At 41.4% G+C, this 18,457-nt stretch overlaps 1 protein-coding gene across 2 annotated transcripts; it reads right to left on the bottom strand.

The window, feature by feature from the left end:
* Window positions 1–307: 307 nt before the first annotated feature.
* Window positions 308–15,949, bottom strand: LOC122994599 (glutamate decarboxylase 1-like). Of its 2 annotated transcripts, XM_044369352.1 has the most exons (17): window positions 15,678–15,949; window positions 14,475–14,591; window positions 12,406–12,462; window positions 10,623–10,760; window positions 9,715–9,957; window positions 8,348–8,438; window positions 4,723–4,835; window positions 4,455–4,570; window positions 4,049–4,128; window positions 3,900–3,954; window positions 3,683–3,799; window positions 3,519–3,583; window positions 3,360–3,438; window positions 3,048–3,197; window positions 2,827–2,934; window positions 2,444–2,533; window positions 308–2,291 (listed from the first exon to the last, which is right to left on the bottom strand). In XM_044369352.1, the coding sequence occupies exons 2-17, from the start codon at window positions 14,548–14,550 to the stop codon at window positions 2,118–2,120; spliced, it is 1,752 nt and encodes a 583-aa protein (XP_044225287.1). In that variant the 5' UTR covers window positions 14,551–14,591; window positions 15,678–15,949; the 3' UTR covers window positions 308–2,117. The 2 variants fall into 2 exon arrangements, with proteins under 2 accessions (XP_044225287.1, XP_044225288.1); XM_044369353.1 differs by lacking the exon at window positions 12,406–12,462.
* Between the last annotated feature and the right edge of the window lie 2,508 nt (window positions 15,950–18,457).

Raw genomic sequence — 18,457 nt, 5'->3', positions numbered from 1 at the left:
AGGGACGAGCAAATGCCAGGAGGGAAAAGAGCAAAAATGAAGGGAAGGAGAGAGAAAAGAGGTGAGGAGATGAGCTTAGGAGAGGAGCACAAAGGAGAGAGGGGAGCTGATTGGAGAGGAGAGTTTCACGCTGGAGAACAGCCAATCCGACACACAGCTGGGGGCCAAACAAAGCCTTCTCCAGGATGATTAGGCAGAGGCAATAATGTGTGTTTATGTGTGTGTGTAAGAACTGAGTGGGATGCAGCATAGACAGAAATATCAGCCGCAACAGAGAGAGATTGCTGTTTCAATAAGTCAGACTCAGTTTTCCCTTTAATAGACTTTATTAAAGATCTTTTTAGAGATGGTATGATTCTGTTAAAGTGCCGACTGAAAACCTCCTGGGAAACATTCCCTTACAGCTGGCTTCATCAAAATCCAGACTGGTCACGTACAGGAGTCATTGGCCACATACAGCACACAGATTACCTTAAATATGATTTATGCAATTGTGCCATTCACATAGTGGTCCCTAGTTACCATAAATACTTTATTTATAACATAACTCTTATATACTGCCATAGTACACATCCATTTACAATGGAAGAAAGAAAGGTCAACATTGTGCAAAGACACAAACAGGAACTCTTTATACAAGATATTCCATTGAGCTCCCATCACACTGAGAATACAGGTAATATGTATTACAATTAATATACTATATTACAGTAAATGCATTAGGATTCAGACGGATACAACAATCCTTTCTTCCCAGTCTCTAGAGGAGAGTACATTCTCACATCCTTGTGCTTCTTGCTAAAATAAAAGACCGGCATGACTGCCAGAGGAGTGTATAGACTTAATTCTTAATCTCATCAGAAGGCCAATAAATCATCTCAAAACATTCATTCAAAGAGACTCACAATCACAGAAAGAAACACACTATAGAAATTGCATCGCAGTCGAGGCTCAATAGGTAACATTTTACAAACACCTATAATCTATAAGAAGTTATATATGAAGGACAATGGATTGCTCTGTTCCCGGTTCTCTTTCTTTGGCTGACAAAATCACTAAAAATAAACCTTACTCAAGTTCCTGTGATTACATTTACAAATGTATTACCATGTAATACACATAAAGATACATTTACAGTAAAATACCTGAATCTGCAAACAGTGGAAATGCAATAAATATTTGTTTTTATATAATCAAATATTAGTATTTGAACTATGTTATAAACACATATGGGTATAACATGATTGCATGAAACAGACAACGAGCCAGCGTTTTACTAGTTCAAAGTCGTCACAGACTTGGGATAGCTGTAGACATTTTAAATCTTAATCTTAAAACCTCTACGAGGGAAAATATTTGCAGACTGTAAATCAGTTGCTCATCTAAATCCTCTCAGTTTTACACACTTGGTATCTACGGTGTGCACATTAGGTCATAATAAGCTTATTTTTAACACAGTGCTAGCCTAAAATACATGACAGGGTACACTCAGTGTGCCACATGCACACCTGCACACACACTGCTTCGGGGAATTGGACACTGCTTTAGGACAAATAGGTCGGTGCACTGAGATTAAATATACTGTATGTACAGCCGAAAGCACCAGTGATTCAATTTTGTGTAGTAAACGTATGATACAGAGGAATAATTTCATGATACTTTGTTATATTTTGATCTGTGCTTTTTCTCCCTTTCAGTGTTTGATCACATTCTCACACACACATTCAGGCACAGACAGGCAGACACTGAGAGACAAACTACATCGGACAAGAAACTAGATTACACACACACATTACGAGATTTCACAGCACACACATACATTAGAGTGTGGTTGTTGTACCTGGAGCCTTCAGATACTTCTATATATTTTGTCTAGAGGAGGAACAATGTGGGACAGAACAAGTAAGAAAACTTGAAGTCTCTCTCATTGCTAGTTTCTCTTCAGTTGGGGGAACAGTCAGAATGCTGCAGGCGAAGGTAGACCAGATAGAAAACGTGTCCTTTCATGACTCTGTCTGCAGCACTGTGAATGTTTCACCTCATTGGCATTTGCCTTAAAAATACAATAGATAAAAGAGCATAAGTGCAGCTCTGAAGAGCAGCGATGGCTGAGAGGTCTACAGGTCATTACCCAGCCTCTCAATCTCATCAATGAGGAAGTCGATGTCAGACTGGGTGGCCGCGGGGTTGGAGATGACCATACGGAAGAAGTTGACTTTATTACCCTGAGGCTGGTAGCCCACCATGGTGGAGCCTGACTCCATCATCATGGCCTTGATCTTTGGTGCCACCTGGTGGAGTGAAGAAATGACAAATCAGAGCCTTTGCATTTTGGAAAGGGAGCCTGAATAACGCTCATAGGTGGAATTAATAAAAAGGAAGGATAAATGTGAAAGCTGATGGGCGGAAATGTCTGAAATTGATAGACTAAGTGGTGTCTTACCCTGTGGAGTTTTTCTCTCCGCTCATCACCATCTGGCATGCCTCTCAGGCTGGGTGGGACGTACCAGAAGCAAACGTTGGTGTGCTGGGGCTGCAGAGACAAATAAACACAGTTTATACACACACGCACAAAATGAAAGGACAGAAGGATGGAGGCAAAGGAAAGCAAGCAAGGGAAATATTGTGACAGATCATTTAAACTAACAGTCTGTACATTTGCTTTTTGTCAGTTAGTTAACACAAAAAAGAGTGATGCATTTTAGATGTGGTATGCACATACAGTATGCTTGTAAGATTGTTTTCTATCATGCCAATACAGCTTATGAAACCAAAAAGATGAAGATAATATCAACATTGACAGAGTAGAAAATTAGAGAGGCTCACCACTCCATCAAACACCATCTGATATCCCTCCCTGTTCTTGATCTTGTTGTACAGGTACTGAGACAGATCCAAGCACTTGTCAATGTGCTGCTCAAACCCAATGGTGCCCTGCAGGGAAGAAGAGTCGGTACAAGTGTTGTGATAAAACCATGACATTTCCTATTGGCTTGAACAACTTAAAGAACGACATGTATGTGTGAATCTGTCTGTATCTGTTTTACCTTGGCCTTCCACATGAGCCAGAACTTAAAGATGTCGACATGACGGCCACACTGGATGGCTTTGTCCCCAGTGTCGTAGGTGACATCGTACTGTTTGTCTGGTTGGAACAGGTAGCCGGCACACATGGAGTTACAGCCTGCCAGGATTCCCTACAGACACACATAGAGTACATACACTGTTAAACTATGCATGTTAGCAATATGTAGAACTTTCACAGACTGCTGGTACTATGAAAAGTTAGATGATTATGGACATGTGATGTATGTATTGATAGATTTGACTCCTGTCTTTTTAAAAAGTGTGTACTGTACCTTCTCTCTGACCAGGATTGCAGAGCACTGTAGAGGCACACCCATCATCTTGTGAGGGTTCCATGTGACGGAGTTGGCCCTGCAAAGTTCAATATATGTGTCAAACACATTTCCTTTAAATAATAACACAGAGCCATCCGTCTGTTCTCATGTACTTACCTCTCAATTCCATTAAGCTTATGGCGATGCTTCCTGGACATCAGCAGTCCACCACCCCACGCTCCCTGAGGAGACAAGACCGCACTGTCACAGAAAGGTACACAGGCAAGGATGCAGTATTACTACTGCTACTACTAACAAAATACCATGTGAACTACACTCACATCAACGTGGAGCCACAAGTTGTACTTCTCACAGATGTCAGCAATCTCATTAATGGGATCGAACGCACCGTAGACAGTTGAGCCACCTGTGGCGTTCACAAACAACGGCACGTAACCCTGCAGAATCAACACACATGACACTTACAGATACTGAAAACACAGTAAGAGACAAAACAAAGCAAATAAAAGAAAAGGGAAATGTAAAAAATACACTTACCTTCTGTTTAGCGTCAATGATCTTTGCCTCCAGATCTGCAGGAATTACTCTCCCCCTGAAAGAGTGTGAAGCAGGAAATCATGTCTCATACTTATAATATCATTTACTGTATTGACTGTGGCTTTACATTCCTACAATGAATCTCCTACCTCTCATCTGTGCTTAGCAGAATCACATTATCAGTACCAAAGCCCAGAGCGGCTCCAGCCTTCTTTATGGAGTAGTGGCTCTGTAGGGTGACACATTAGGTAAACATTATAGAAATTAATAAGAAATAAGTAATAAATTCAAAGAGAATGGAGCTTTTGTGAAATAGCTGCTACTTGGGCTTCAGCTTGCTGTCATGTTTTCAACTGTTCAAGTCTTTATAGACAGAAGTAGATGTAATAAAATCAAAAAGACTCCATTAAAATAGCCATTGCCCTGATTCAAACAGACCTACTGATTATTACTGGACTTGGTCAATGGCCTCAATCTACAGCCAGTGAAGCATAGCACCTGCTTTATTAGAATATCTAAAATGGTGTGCATGTGCATGTGTTCACGGTCACATACATGTTCAGATGTGAAAAGGACAAGGCGGGGAGCGGCAGACATGCCCTTGGTCTTGACCTCAGGGAAATACTTGTAACGTGCGATCATCACACTGTACATGTTGGAGATAGCGCCCCCTGTTGAGCAGAAACACACACATCAGCACCCTGGATTGCGGTATGCACACAAATGTAGTGTTATTAGTTATGTAATAATAATTTGTTACTATCCAATATGGATGACACACACTTTACTTGTATATCATGGATACTTGTCATTATAAACTAACCTGGTGAGAAGAGGCCATCTCCCTCTCCACTAGGCCAGCCAATCATCTCTCTCATTTTCTTCAGAGTCAGCTGCTCCATCAAAACAAACACTGGAGCGATCTCATAGGTGAACCTGTCAATCATATCAAAAAGATTATAAATACAGTACGTCAGTATGTCATTCAGCATCATTGTAACAAAAAAAAGAAGAAAAGACAGTTTGATTCTTGGGCACACACCTGCAGAATATCTAAAACACACACACAGACCAATTGGTTTTTCATCAGCTCTACTATAATTCCATCCACAGAGCACAAACTGGAGCTTGTGCTGACTGGGCTAATTAAAAAGTGTCTGATAGGAGTCAGGCAGCAAACATTCATATTCAAATGCCTTCTAAAATCACTCAGTGGTTTAATTAAAGCACACAAAGCTATGATGGCTATCTGTCAATCCTGCCAATCTCAGTGGCGGGGCTGAATGGGGCTGATTTGATGGCTGAGAGAACTTGAATGTGTGTTTGAGAAAGATAACGGTGTGTGTTGATCATGAAATTCAGAAATTGAAGAAGAAACTATGGTTATTCATTTCACCCTTTCATTAAATGAAAGAAAAAGAAAAGACAACATCTTCACAACACATAAAGAATCATCAAATAGTTGAGACAGAAAACATCTTTTAAAACACTCTGGCTGTGTGTCTGACCCCTCCTTTATCTAACCAGAGACCAAATGACAGGGACGAAACTCCTGAAGAGGCTGAAGTAGGTTAAATGTGTCACAGAAAGCCGAACGCTTTCGCTTTCTTTGCTAACTGACAGCCCATCTCACCGCCTCCTACACACACCCTTAGGACTGATCCTTGTTTATCCTGTTTCTAATGAGGCCAGTTACACAACTCTCCTCCACCTCTATCAACCACCACCACCATTACCATCTAAAACATCGCCTCTCCTCTTCGATTACTCTTTGTTTTCTTCACAAGTAGGTATCTAAATCGGGATCGAAGCGTTTCATAGTTTAGGTAAGGAGGGGGAGAGATACAGGCTGTGAGGAGAGGGGGCTGTAGGGAAACAATACACTAAAGGAAACTGACAGGGGACAACAATAAAGAGGAGGGGGTGGTATGGAAGAAGAGGGAGGGAAGTGCAGAGAAAAGAGAAAGGATAACAAAGCAAAAAGAAGTGCCTAAAATATAAGCAGTAAAGAATAGGAAGGGAAGACATGGTAGAGGACAAAGAGAAATGGAATGAAAAACAAAAGGATGACAAAAAAAGAGGACAAAGAGACACATTTCTTGTGTAATTATCCCTGGTGAGATCTAGCCCATGGAATGGATTTGATTGGAACATTAGCTTGCAGTTGATAGACCAGCCCAGATTACGACTGCTGGGTTTCGGCTATGGCAGCGTTATGAACAGCCGCAACAAAGGATGGCATTACAAAGAAGACAAAATGTCTCACTGTGTATCCCCTCACTGGCCTGATTTACAGTGTTTCTTTGAAATATTGGAATAAAGTTGCACACAAAAATTTAATATCCTGGATGTCTCACTTTCATTTTCTCTTAAAATATATTCCAGCCACAGCAGACAAGGGACAGAACCAGTGCACCTTTTTAAAATTCTCCTTCTCTCTGTGAGTCATTTCAAGCTGTAATGACAATAATGGTGATCATTATCACAATCAGAGCCAATCATTGGTCTTTTCAGGGTGAAAATTACCCCTCAGTCACCTGCCTGTCTCCAGGGACAGCCCCTAAATGCCCTTATTATCATCATCAAGGGCACTCAATGTGTGTTTGAATGTGTGTGTATGTGAGTCTCTATGCGACTAACCCTCTGACCCCCAAACCACACTCTCCTCTCAGCCCCCCCAAAGCACCACTGAGTCAGTCTGTATCCACAGGGACAATAGAGCCAGAATGAGCGCTCCACAGGGAGCTGCAGCAGCCAGTTTCCACAGTGTGACAGGGTTCTCTGTGCAGCCGTAGGACATTGTGTGTCAGTGTGGGGCCCAGCTGGCCTATCTGCTAAGACCAGCTCACAATGAGCCTGCAGTCAATGGACTGGAAACCCTAGCTGCTGTATCTGGGACAGCCAGAGCTGGTGTGTGTGTATGTGTGTGTGTGAGGACTGGTGTGTGTCTGTGTCATTACGAAAGTGTGCAGGAGCGTGTGTGCGAGTGTATGAATTCAATAGCCCTGTCTCTTGGGGCATTCTTCCAACCAGGAGATGAGATGGGAAAGTTTTTCCTAAGAGGGGGTGGTTTCCTGAGCTAATGTTTTGAGAAATTGTGTATATTAAGTGTCTCAATTTTCCTTGGGCTTTTGGTTTATTGTCCTTACATTGATCTTTCATTTAGGAGCCAGCCATGGAAAAAAGATAGAGGACACAATAGTTAGAGAATAGGGAACGCTCAATTTGTGATTATGGAGTGGAGTGTATTGTCCTCTACCCACTATTTATCTTTGTGCAGGTCCTGCTATCTTTGCAGCTACATGTCAGTTTGGACTATGAAAATTTTAGGGACTGATTCTGCTTTTGAATCTGTGTTCAATTGCTGTTGTAATTGTGTCAGTTTTCCAGCCTTCTTTTTGTAACTCAATCATGTCATTTTTGTTGTCATGTCTTGATTTTTACCTTGTATATATAAAAATACAGCAGAAACAATTTGTTGATTAATCTGTTAGTCAGTTGACAGAAAAATAACTGTAAATAAACATAATAATCGATTAATCATTAACATATTTTTTCAAGTCAAAAGGCAAAATAGCTTCTTGATTGTGATTTTCTTCTTTTTTTGTTTTATGTGATTGAAATTGAGTAAATTTGATTATGTCACCTCAGGATTTAGGAAACTGTGATGGGCATTTTTCTTTATTTTCTGACATTTTATAGACGAAACAATTAATCAGGAAAATAATTGCCAGACTAATTGATGATTGGATTGGCATTAAAATATAATTTGTAAATTTCCATAGTGCATAGCTGTATCAATGATTAATTTTGAGGAAACATCTTAAAATGACAGATTTAATCCTCTGAGAAAGAATTGACAAAGCTGGAAATGTGAAGCTGGTTGGTTTTCTTTCAGCAAAGATGTGCATGTTTATTCTTTATTCTGACATTGTACAGTCGTATTAGTATGATGTTTCTCATTCTATTCCAACGATCATGTTACAGAGTTACAGCTTATTTACAGTGTGTGTGTGTACATGTGTGTGTCTGTGTTGAGAGTGTGTGTGATGTTGATGTGGTTCATGCCCTTTATCAGACAGGACCACCATGTAACTGTGACCTGAGATCAATATGCAATCTAACCACCCCTGGGGCTGAGCTGACTGAGATATACAGTACAGCACGGTGGCAGCCTACAGTCTGTCAATACACAGTCTCTACAGGACAAACCAAACACTTTATATAACTGCCCTCAGAGGCTGCTTTGAGTGTTGGTAGAGTGAGCTGAGGGGAACTCCATAAGCACTCCCACCATGCCTCCATATGATAATGACTGGGGGTTATTTCCAGTGGCCTACAAACAGGAAGTGTCTATCATGCTTTCATGACATGTAGAGGTGTTTCCCCTGTATAGATAATTGTGTCATGCACAAGCACACAAGCAAAGATAGCAGCATATGACTTACATGTTGGTGTTAGCAGTGGAAGTAAGCCACTCTCCGGCCAGACCGATGATGTCCAGACCAGAAGACAACTGGTTGAAGAAGCGTGGGTGACCTGAGAGAGAAACATACAGACTAAATGGCGTTCATGTGGCTTTGCTCTAGGACAGGAATCATGCATCACAAGAGAAAGCAATAAGTTCAGCCACTGGTATGTTTGAATTGTCCTGAGGACGTTCTGAAGCTCTGACTGTGAAAATAATACACAAAACAAAATACGAGAACCTATTCTTCACTTCAGTGTTCACGTTCATTCAGATTTCATATTGTATTTCCCTGGTCAACCATGAAACCTAAGGGATCAGACATAACAATGTTCAGTGTGCCATAATTACGTTGGTAACAAGGCTATATGACATCTATTTAGACTCTAAGGTGCTTGCACACACAGTCACCGTCAATGGAGCCTAAATGCATATAAACACCATGATAATGTGGCAGTATATGGCTCACATAGTAATTAATTCTAAAATAAAATATCAAATAAGAAAAACATCTGTTTTTTTATTGTGGTTACTTTAAACAAACTGACAGTGCTGATAACAGAAAGAGGACAGAAAGCAAAGAGCCGCTGTATGTTTCAGCACCGCGGACAGCTCCTCACAAAATTCATGACGTTCTTTTCTTTTAAATTTTTTTTTTTTTTTTTTTTTTTTTTTGGTACAAACACCACGTATCCGTATGAAAAGCAGGGCTGAGTTGTAGACACAGTGGGAAACTGTGTGATTTATAAAACCCACGGGACAGTTTGAGCGTTGTCGTTTTTAACAGCTTGAAACAGCCCGTGTTAGGATCCCCTCAGGCGACACTTGCTTTAATAAGTCGAGGGGAGAGAAAAGGAGGATGTCAACGGAATTACCAGGGGACAATAAACAACGCAGTCATCGCGACAGGCTGTACACTATCTGACAAAACACCTTCTTAAATGGTTTGTATTGAATTCACCTCTGTGTAGGCTTGGAAAAATGTTGGTATTAATTTACGTCGAAGTGACAAAGTGGACGCTTTTTTTGAAGATACATTATGGTACAAAAAATACAGTAAAACATCAGCGCTTAAGTTATTATAGGAATAGTATTGGAGATATAATAATCATATTTGGAGTCACGGTTAGGCTACATCTATACTAAAGAGTAAATGGTTCATTGCATTTTATCCTCATACGTGTCATTTTGATATTTATTATGAATTATTCAAAAGACCACAAATCAAGTCAGCTTTCTAAATCATATCCCTAACTCATCCTAGGTGACCCCGAGATTTTTATTTCTTTCTTTTTATTTTTTCCAGATTCTAGGCTACATCTCTATGTTGAAGGTGTGCTGGCCTACCTGTCCGGACGCCATATTTGAGCGTGTCCCTGCAGTCCACCAGGATCTGCTCCAGGGACTCGGGCTGGTCAGACAGCTCCAGGTTGAAGCCCTCCATGCCCTCCAGAAGCTGGTGAGGGTGGTGGAAGTCCAGCACCTTGGTGGAGCGGTCGAAAGTCTTCTTGACGTAGTTAGTGAGGATGTCGACCACCTCCAACAAAAACTGCAGGGTCGGTTCTTCTCCATTTTTGGCTGGCAGCAAGTCTAAAGAAGGACGTATACGGGTTTAAATAGTGGGCCTTTGGTTACATAAGCCTCCTTCTCGAATCTAAAAATGACCGGAAAATGTAATAATTTTCACATAAACCAACCGTATGACCTGACCTAACATCATCAGTGAGTCACATTTTTTAAAGAGGGCTTTAGTTCATAATTGTACCTTCTCCTAGCAATAAATAACCATTGTTGAGTGAGAACATCCCACAGAAGTAACACTAAGCCTCATTTATTAAAGCAAAATATGGTGTAACAAGTTTCTGTTCTGATTTTCAAGGGAAGATGTTGCAAAATAGCCCAAACCAACAAATATTTGTCACTAATAAAACCCCAACCCTCGTTCTCTGATAGCATACAGGCCTTATCAAGGCTAACTTTAGTTGACGTGCTAATAAAGTTGGATGTATAGGCTAACGTTCACACCGCTATTTATCAAGCAAAGAAATGTAAGAAGAAAGAAATAGCAATAATAAAAACAAGTCGAGTGTTGGTTTTCTTTGAGGCCTGTAACAATTTAATAAGAACAAAGACGTCAACATTTAATATGAAGTAATGTGACCATAACGTACAGCTCTGCTAAAGCTTGTAAATGTTTGAGCAATACGTAATTTTGACGTAGCTGGGTTTAGTGGATTTGCGGCTAATGTCCTCACCTCTGGCGAACAGGTTGGAGAAGTCGGTCTCGGTGCGGCGGAAGCGCGCGTCCCTGTCGCTGTTGTCGCACGAGAGCAGGTTCTTCTGGCCCGCGAGCCTCCCCTTCTCCTCCAGACTGTTGTTCTTCTGCAGGAACCCTAGGGTGTTACACGGCGGAGGGCAGCAGTTATCACCAAACATCTCCATCCCGCACACACAGAGAAAAAAACGACCAAAACAAAAATTAAAATAAATAAAAAGAAAGAGAGAAAAATAGATGTCCAGGTAATCAGCGTCTATGTAGTTATGTGGTAAGGCAGCGTTTCAAAAATATCTCTAAAATCAGTTCCAACAAACACACTGAATTCTTTCATCACGAATGCCTTTCTGGTGGAGGCCAAGCCTATATAGGCCCTACACACACACACAAGGAAGGGGGACCACCAGTGTGTGTGTGTGTGTGTGTGTGTGTGTGTGTGTGTGTGTGTGTGTGTTTGGTGGCCACCCCACCCTGTGCTGTGACATCACAAGCACACCCCGGGTCAGGAAGCACCCAGTCCCTCTTGTCCTCACAGACTGGCAGGACAGCCCCGCGGTGACAACCCATACAGCCAATAAATACACACCCCCCTGTAAGGAGGGGTTAATGACGGATGCACAGAGCCCTCCAGCAGTCTACTTCTCCAATATAGTCCTGTGTGTTTTTGAACTCCATGATTCACCCGCTTCCAACGTTATCGCAGGCCCATAATGTGCGGGCCTAATTGTGCGCAAAACACCTAAAGTCACACAGCCTTGTTATCTGTAAGCATATAAATTAAGCTATCTCATATTTTTCAGTGGAAAAAAATGTGGTGCTCATTAAATCTTCAGTGACATATTCATAATCAATATTTGAGAGCCTCTAACTTCCATAGCATCCACATAGAAATATATCAAACTCTAAGTCCATTAAAATGTCATTTAGACCAATATAAATCCACTGGTCAATTTCTCATTCACAGAATATAGGTTATATCAAACTAATTCGATCCTTTGGTCTTAATTGATTTTTGCTATAACAAACAGGCCAGTAGCATCCGGTTTGGATGGATTATATCTACATGGCGTTCATTTATCTCTGCATAGCTGCAAGAAAAACTTATCCACAAATTTAAATCCCTGAAAGAAACAAATTCTTTCAAATGATGGAGAAATAAACACGCCTTCATTGCAACGTCATATCCGCTTTTCTCCACTCTAGATTCAAGAGGCTATTAGTGAGACTGACAGTAAGGCTACACTAATTGCCATTCACATAAATATGACTCAAGAAATATCTGAATTGCAAATAAATTACTTTATTTGTTACAGGTTATTTTCTAAGAGACATTCTGTGCTGTATAACCTGATTTCCAGACTTGTCTGGATGATTTTCTCTCTTGCTGGAGAAATGGAAAAGACACGGGGGGGTTCAGGGGCGGTCAGGGGGGCTCTCATCATCAGACCTACAGGCTAATGTCCACTGACCTTTAGAAGATGGAAACACGCTGTGACAGTCGTGGATGGCCCTGCTCTAACAGCCTTTATCATGGCCTATTTCAGAAGGCCCCGAAATGGGTAGAGGAAAAAAACAGCGACCCTATGGTTAACACTTTGATGAAATACAGAGACAAAACTGCACAGCACAGCCCCAATAGGAACATTATGACATGTCAAAATCTGGCTCTTCTCAAATGACAAGATGTCAAAATTGTGGGAGTGACGTGCATGTGACGATTTATGCGCCCTCCATCCCCTTCCTCCCAGAAAAAATAAACTTACCACAAATCTTCATCCCCAGTTTCCGTGTGCATCCGTGCATCCACGCATATTCGTAGGCTAAAACAGAATTGAACGTTTGAGTTTTTGAAGTGAAGGCCGCGGACACAACGAGGATGGACGAATGATGGATATATAAGCTGGTGGAAGCACAGTGAGCACAGTGGAAGCGTGATGCGCACCGCACCTGGCCGGGTGTGTGACTCTTAGATAGAGGGGGGGTGTATTAGTGAAGGGTGTTCTGGTATGTTCATGCATTTTAAAGCATTGAACAAAGCATAGTTTAACTTAACATGGCGGTTGTTGTGCCTTTGTTGATCGAGAATTAACCCACTTTTTTTTATTTGCAACAACACACACTGATCATAAGAGGATGAGTCTTATAACATTTCCGATTTAAGTTCAATCAATTGGGACCGACAGTGGCCCGTGCGGCAGATCCACGCCGGCTCACACACACCCAGCCAAGGGGCGGACTGGAATTAACACCCGTGAAATGAGCTCACGGAGGAGGGCAGAAATTAATTGAGTGAAACACAGTATGTGACTGGAGCGAGCTGGTAATGTCTGTGGCCGGGCAGTCTATAGCAGGCTTGATGCAGAAACTTATAGTATAGCGTCTCTCTCTCTCTCTCTCTCTCTCTCTCTCTCTCTCTCTCTCTCATACATACACTCATGATCGTGCATACACACCCACAGCTTCACACACACACCCGAGCTTGGACATGCGTGAGCAGAGATGAAGTAGAAGCCATAGGGAATAAAATGCAAAGCCACGGGCGAGGCGGCGTACACCTGATGGAAAACTTTCAAAACAAAAACAAGTATTTAAATTTACTGAAGCAGTTTCATTCCGAGAGGAACAGCTCGAGGTGCTGAGGCCAAAGCACACACACACACACACACACACAAGCGCAAACGCACGCACGCACAGACACCACAAGCCGCCGGGCGTGAGATGGAGCGTGGCAGAGAGATAATGGCAACATATCCAGCAGCAGCATACGAGAAAGTCAGACAAAACAAACATCTTATTTTTAATGGGCTTTTTTTTCTGTATACAAATTCACATTTGAAACAAGTCTGAGAATATTTTGGCAGGTGGAAGTGTTCATTGACAGAATATTGTATTTGATATAAAGATAGAAAATATGCAGCTGAATTGTACACTGGCCCTCAGGAACTGGAGTCTTTTTTTCCTTTTACATTTGGCTGAAGACAAAAACCTGTAATTATTTCCCTGCGTTGCACTGCAGATGGCTGCTCAAGTGCACTTTTAATGGCGTCGATGCACGCGACAAAGGCTTAAAATGATTCATTGGGTTCAGCTACCTTTTCAAAAAAAAAAACAAAAAACAGCAAAATATTTCTCCAAGAGTCATTAATACAGCATACAACCGTAAGGGCCTAAAACATTCTGAAAAACAAGATCAGATTAATTATGAGAGAAATAAATCATTCTACTAAAATGGCTACAAGTAATTTGCGAAATTTGTCAAAAACATTTATAAAAATCAAGATTAAAACCAAGACAACGAAAACGCTGGTGTAAGTGAAGAAAATAGGAGGAAATATTCAAATCAGGTATATATTTTCGATTTTAAAATGCATATTTATTCTTAAAAAAATGTTGTGAGAAAAATGCTCTTGGATCGTTATACATATCAGTGGTTTAATGGCGCATTATTTCTGCGCCAGGTCCACTGCTCGGTGCGCGCTGCTGATCCGCCAGACAGCGACAGGCAGCTGTGATGGCTCTGTTTTTAACCGGAATGATTAACGACGGAGCCCACACAGCAAATGGCCCGGGCGAGACTCGCTTTTATCAGACAGGGAAGGAGGGGAGAGAGAGACAGAGAGGCAGACAGAGAGGTGTTTGGGGGTGAAATCGTGTTGGCAATACATCGCACTGCAGAAGTGTCTCTGAGCAAGGCACCGAGTCCCTGTCAGCTCCAGAGAGCTGCTCTGTAAGCACAGCCGGAGCGCTCCGGAGAGCCTTAACCAGAATTTACCCTCGAGGATCGATCGAGGACCATGGTGTTATTAACAAGGGGAGGAGTGTGAGGACCTACTTGTGGACGGAGGTCTTAAATTGGCGGAGTTGGGGTCCTGGTCCCCGCCGGTGGCTCTCGGCTCAGACGTGGCCATCAGTCCTCTGTTATCTGATCTTCAACTGGGAAATAATTCAACTGCAAACAAAACGGTCCAAGGTTAGGAGTAGGCTATAAGTCATCCCAGTTTAACAAATAACATTTCAAATATATATGTGTTTGAAATAATTCTGATCATTTTAATTGGTAGGCCTGGATGCGATCAGAAAATTATGTTTTGCACTGTGCGTCGCCAGGAACCATTTATTCCCGAAGGACAGCTGGGTGGGCGATGGATCAAGTCGCGCAATTTGGAGCGTATTGCACAGGAAGCACAGAGCGCACATCAGGACAAATGTTCGTTGAGATAACATGTATTTAGATACATTCATTTTGGAAATGGTGGGCAATATTTCTTATACTCAATTAGCCATTAAGTATTACTGTATCTGACATCCAGAACACAATGTTAAGGACAGACACACTGTTAAAAGTTGTTGTCATATGAAACGGATTTCTGCTTCGTTGGAGCAAAATTATCATTATTTTCTTCAGATATCAGTGTCGGGCGGAGCGGCACCAGAGCTCAATCTATGAGCTCTGTCTCCATGATTATCCTCAACACTCAGAAAAACAGCTGATATTTTCTCAGAAATAAAACATGAAGATTAAAAAAAAATGTCAAGGCTCAGATTGCCACAATTAAGATTAGATATAAGAGGAATTAAATGAATGAATGTCAGAAAAACCTGATAAAATCACCTTAACATTTGAAACAAGGCTGATTTATAAAACAAATATTGATAATATGCAACTGTGATGTCCACATAAATAACCTACGTCATTTACCTATTGACTCAGCAATCGACATTTCAATTAAGTTGAGCTTTGAACAAGCATATCCCACACCGTCATCACTCAATGTCATCACTGTATAAGAAACAGATCGGACAACTAATGACTTCGTTCTGTCACTCATCCGCGGTTAATTACTTTCAAACGACACTATGAATTATAAGAAAAATACGATGTTTTCCCCCCAAAACAAACTTGCGCGCCGTTATGACCTATGAATAAGACAAGCTTATAACAATCACTTGTCTGTCTGTGAAGAAATATGAAGCCCGTCTATATTTACGCGCGATATCAAGGGCGCAGTGGAAATGAAAGGAGGAAGCATCTTACCGGCTCACGGGCGCACAGGTTGTCGAGTCCAGACAAACTATAACTAGATGTTGAAATTACCACCCAAAGGCACGACAAGAAACAGTCCAGTGGAGGCGACGGCGGAATACCAACAGAGCGCACTAATAAAATCCAATCCAGCGGCGCGCAAGTGACCCTTTCTCCCTCAAGAATATTTTTTATGCGTTATTTATATCTCAGGCTTCGGCTGCCTATTGGTCTCTTCACGCAAGCATGAGTCACAGCCTTGCCTCCCTGTGACGACTAATGAAGCTTCTCTGAGTGCGACTGACAGCCACAATCCACTTTAAGAAGCCTAAAAAAGCAAAAGGAAAAACACCAGTATACCCACCCCTCTGTGAGTGTGTGTGTGTGTGTCTCCAGGTGTGGGTGGGTGTCACAGGATGGAGGATGGAGATTTGAATGTGCAGTACGTTCTGAGTGGATTACATATAAATTGACCTTGGGATGAGAAACACAGTTGGTTTATGGGTGTTATTAACAACCAGATACACATCCAGAATATTTAGTATGTCTTTATCTTGAGGTCACATGTTGTATTGATTGTTTGAATGGACCTGTGGAAGATCTGGAAGCTGCTTTTCATTGTCTATCAGCCCACAGTCAAGACATTTCTTATAAAAAAAAAAAAAAAAGCACCAAATGATCCATCCATCCAGCCATCCATACAACTACCGACTAATACTCACCTTTATGAGATGCCAACACTGCATGCATCATAATTTTTGCCTGTGACTTGCACCCTTTTTATAACCTTGACATTATAATAACACTGAGGCATCACAGTGAATCCAGCCTGGTGGGTGTTGACTGGGTGTCCTTACTGTCACGTATGTGTCCTGGTCCACTGAGTGAGCAGAGATCAGCCATTATGTTCGTTCAGACGCTGCAAATTATTACAGCCTTTATCAGATGGGTGCTCGTTCTTTCCCTTCTCGCAAGTGGGATCAAGACTTCCTGTTAGGACGGTGTCAGGTGGTGAGAGTAGGAAATACATGATCCTCCTCAATCACCCTCAGCTCTGGAGCCCCTCAGGGCTGCGTCGTCAGCCCCCTGCTGTACTCCCTGTCAACTGCCAACAGGCTGGTTAAGTTTGCTGATGACACAGTGGCGCTGGGCCTGATTAGCAATAACGACGAGAGGCCCTATGGGAGAGGTGAGGGGAGAACCTGACCTCATGGTGTCAGGCTAACAACCCTGAATGCTGAAAAGACAAAGGAGATGGTTGTGCAGACCAGAGACTACAGCCCCCTAACCATCAGCAGGGCTGCAGTGGAGAGGGTGAGGAGCTTCCAATACCTTGGTGCCCACCTCACGGGGGACCTCTCATGGACTAATCACACAGACAGTATAACAGTGGCCAGGTTCAGACTCTCCCAACAGGTGCTCAGGATGTTTCAGGGGGTCCTGATAGTGTGCGTGTGGCAAATAAAACTTGAAACTTGAAGTCACGCGTAGAGACAATTCATAAAGATAAGCTCTGTAACCTGCTGATAGTATTCCATCAGGATGGATTAGTTGTACCTGTGTGTGTCTGTGTAGACTTTAAAGGGCTGATGCAGTTTGCACATACAGAGCAGAAGTACAGCATATTATATTTTTACTCAGCAGAAAAAACATGTTCAAAAAATATATCCTCATGCTTTTCCCATTCTTACTGCCTCTTCTGTCGTCAAGATTAGTTTATCAGTTAATCTGATAATCGTTTTCTTAATTGTTTTGTTTATAATTTTCAGACAATAGTAGAACATGCTCATCACTATGTCCTCGAGCACAAGGCTATATCTTCAAATTGTTTGTCTTGTCTGACCAACAGTCCAAAACTTGAAGCTATTCAATTTAGAATGACATTATACAGAGAAAAGCAGCAAATCCTCACATTGGAGGAGCTGGAAGCAGAGAATATTAAGCAGAGAGCATTTTGTGTTTGAAAAATGACTTTAAGCGGATAATCCATTATCAAACAGTTGCAGGTTAAGTTACATTGTTGATCGAGTAACCAAATAATCAACTAATTTTTGCACTAGTATATTTTTGTCCATGTATTTTATTGTCATGTATTATACTTTTGCCCAAGACAAATTTCCTTTAGGACATTAAAGTTTATCTCATCTCATCTCATCTAATTGTTGCAGCTCTATTCTAGTCTAGTCTAGTAAAACTACAATAATTCATTCATTGCATGCACTTGTTCAAAGCAAGTCGATTTCATTTGTAGATAACGCAGCGAGCAAGATTGCTAACAGCCTGCAGTTCCAGTGTTGTCTGGACCTGTTTCACAGCAGACAAATGGAATTTTCACATAGGCAAAGCACAGGTGCAGTTATATAAGTAATGGCTCAGTTCAAGTGTCTCAGTAAGCCATGCCAATAAGCCTGCGGTGCATTATAACTGCTAAACTTAACATTATATAATGTTCCATATGTAGTTTTTCTGTTTTGACATACCATAATGTGGCATTTCAACATATCAAGATGTCTTCTGTGAGAAAGGCCTGTTTCCACCTACGTCTACATACCTATTTGAAATTATTTTGAAACAACACAAAAATGTATCACCTTCTTTTACTTAAACCACTCATATTTTGCAAAGTTGTCACTTCCTTTTCTACCACAAATGTATAAACAAATTGGCTACTTTCACTTTACTTTTCATTGAGAATAAGAAGGTGACAGTATCTTCTATGTAAAAAAAAAATGTGAATTAAAAATCCAAGAAAGCCACACAAAGAGTGAAATGTTAAGGTATTACTGGGAAGA

The sequence above is a fragment of the Thunnus albacares genome, chromosome 12, assembly GCF_914725855.1.
Source record: "Thunnus albacares chromosome 12, fThuAlb1.1, whole genome shotgun sequence".
NCBI lineage: Eukaryota > Metazoa > Chordata > Actinopteri > Scombriformes > Scombridae > Thunnus > Thunnus albacares.
Note: the sequence above shows the minus strand (reverse complement) of the source record. Positions and strands in the feature narration are given on the sequence as shown.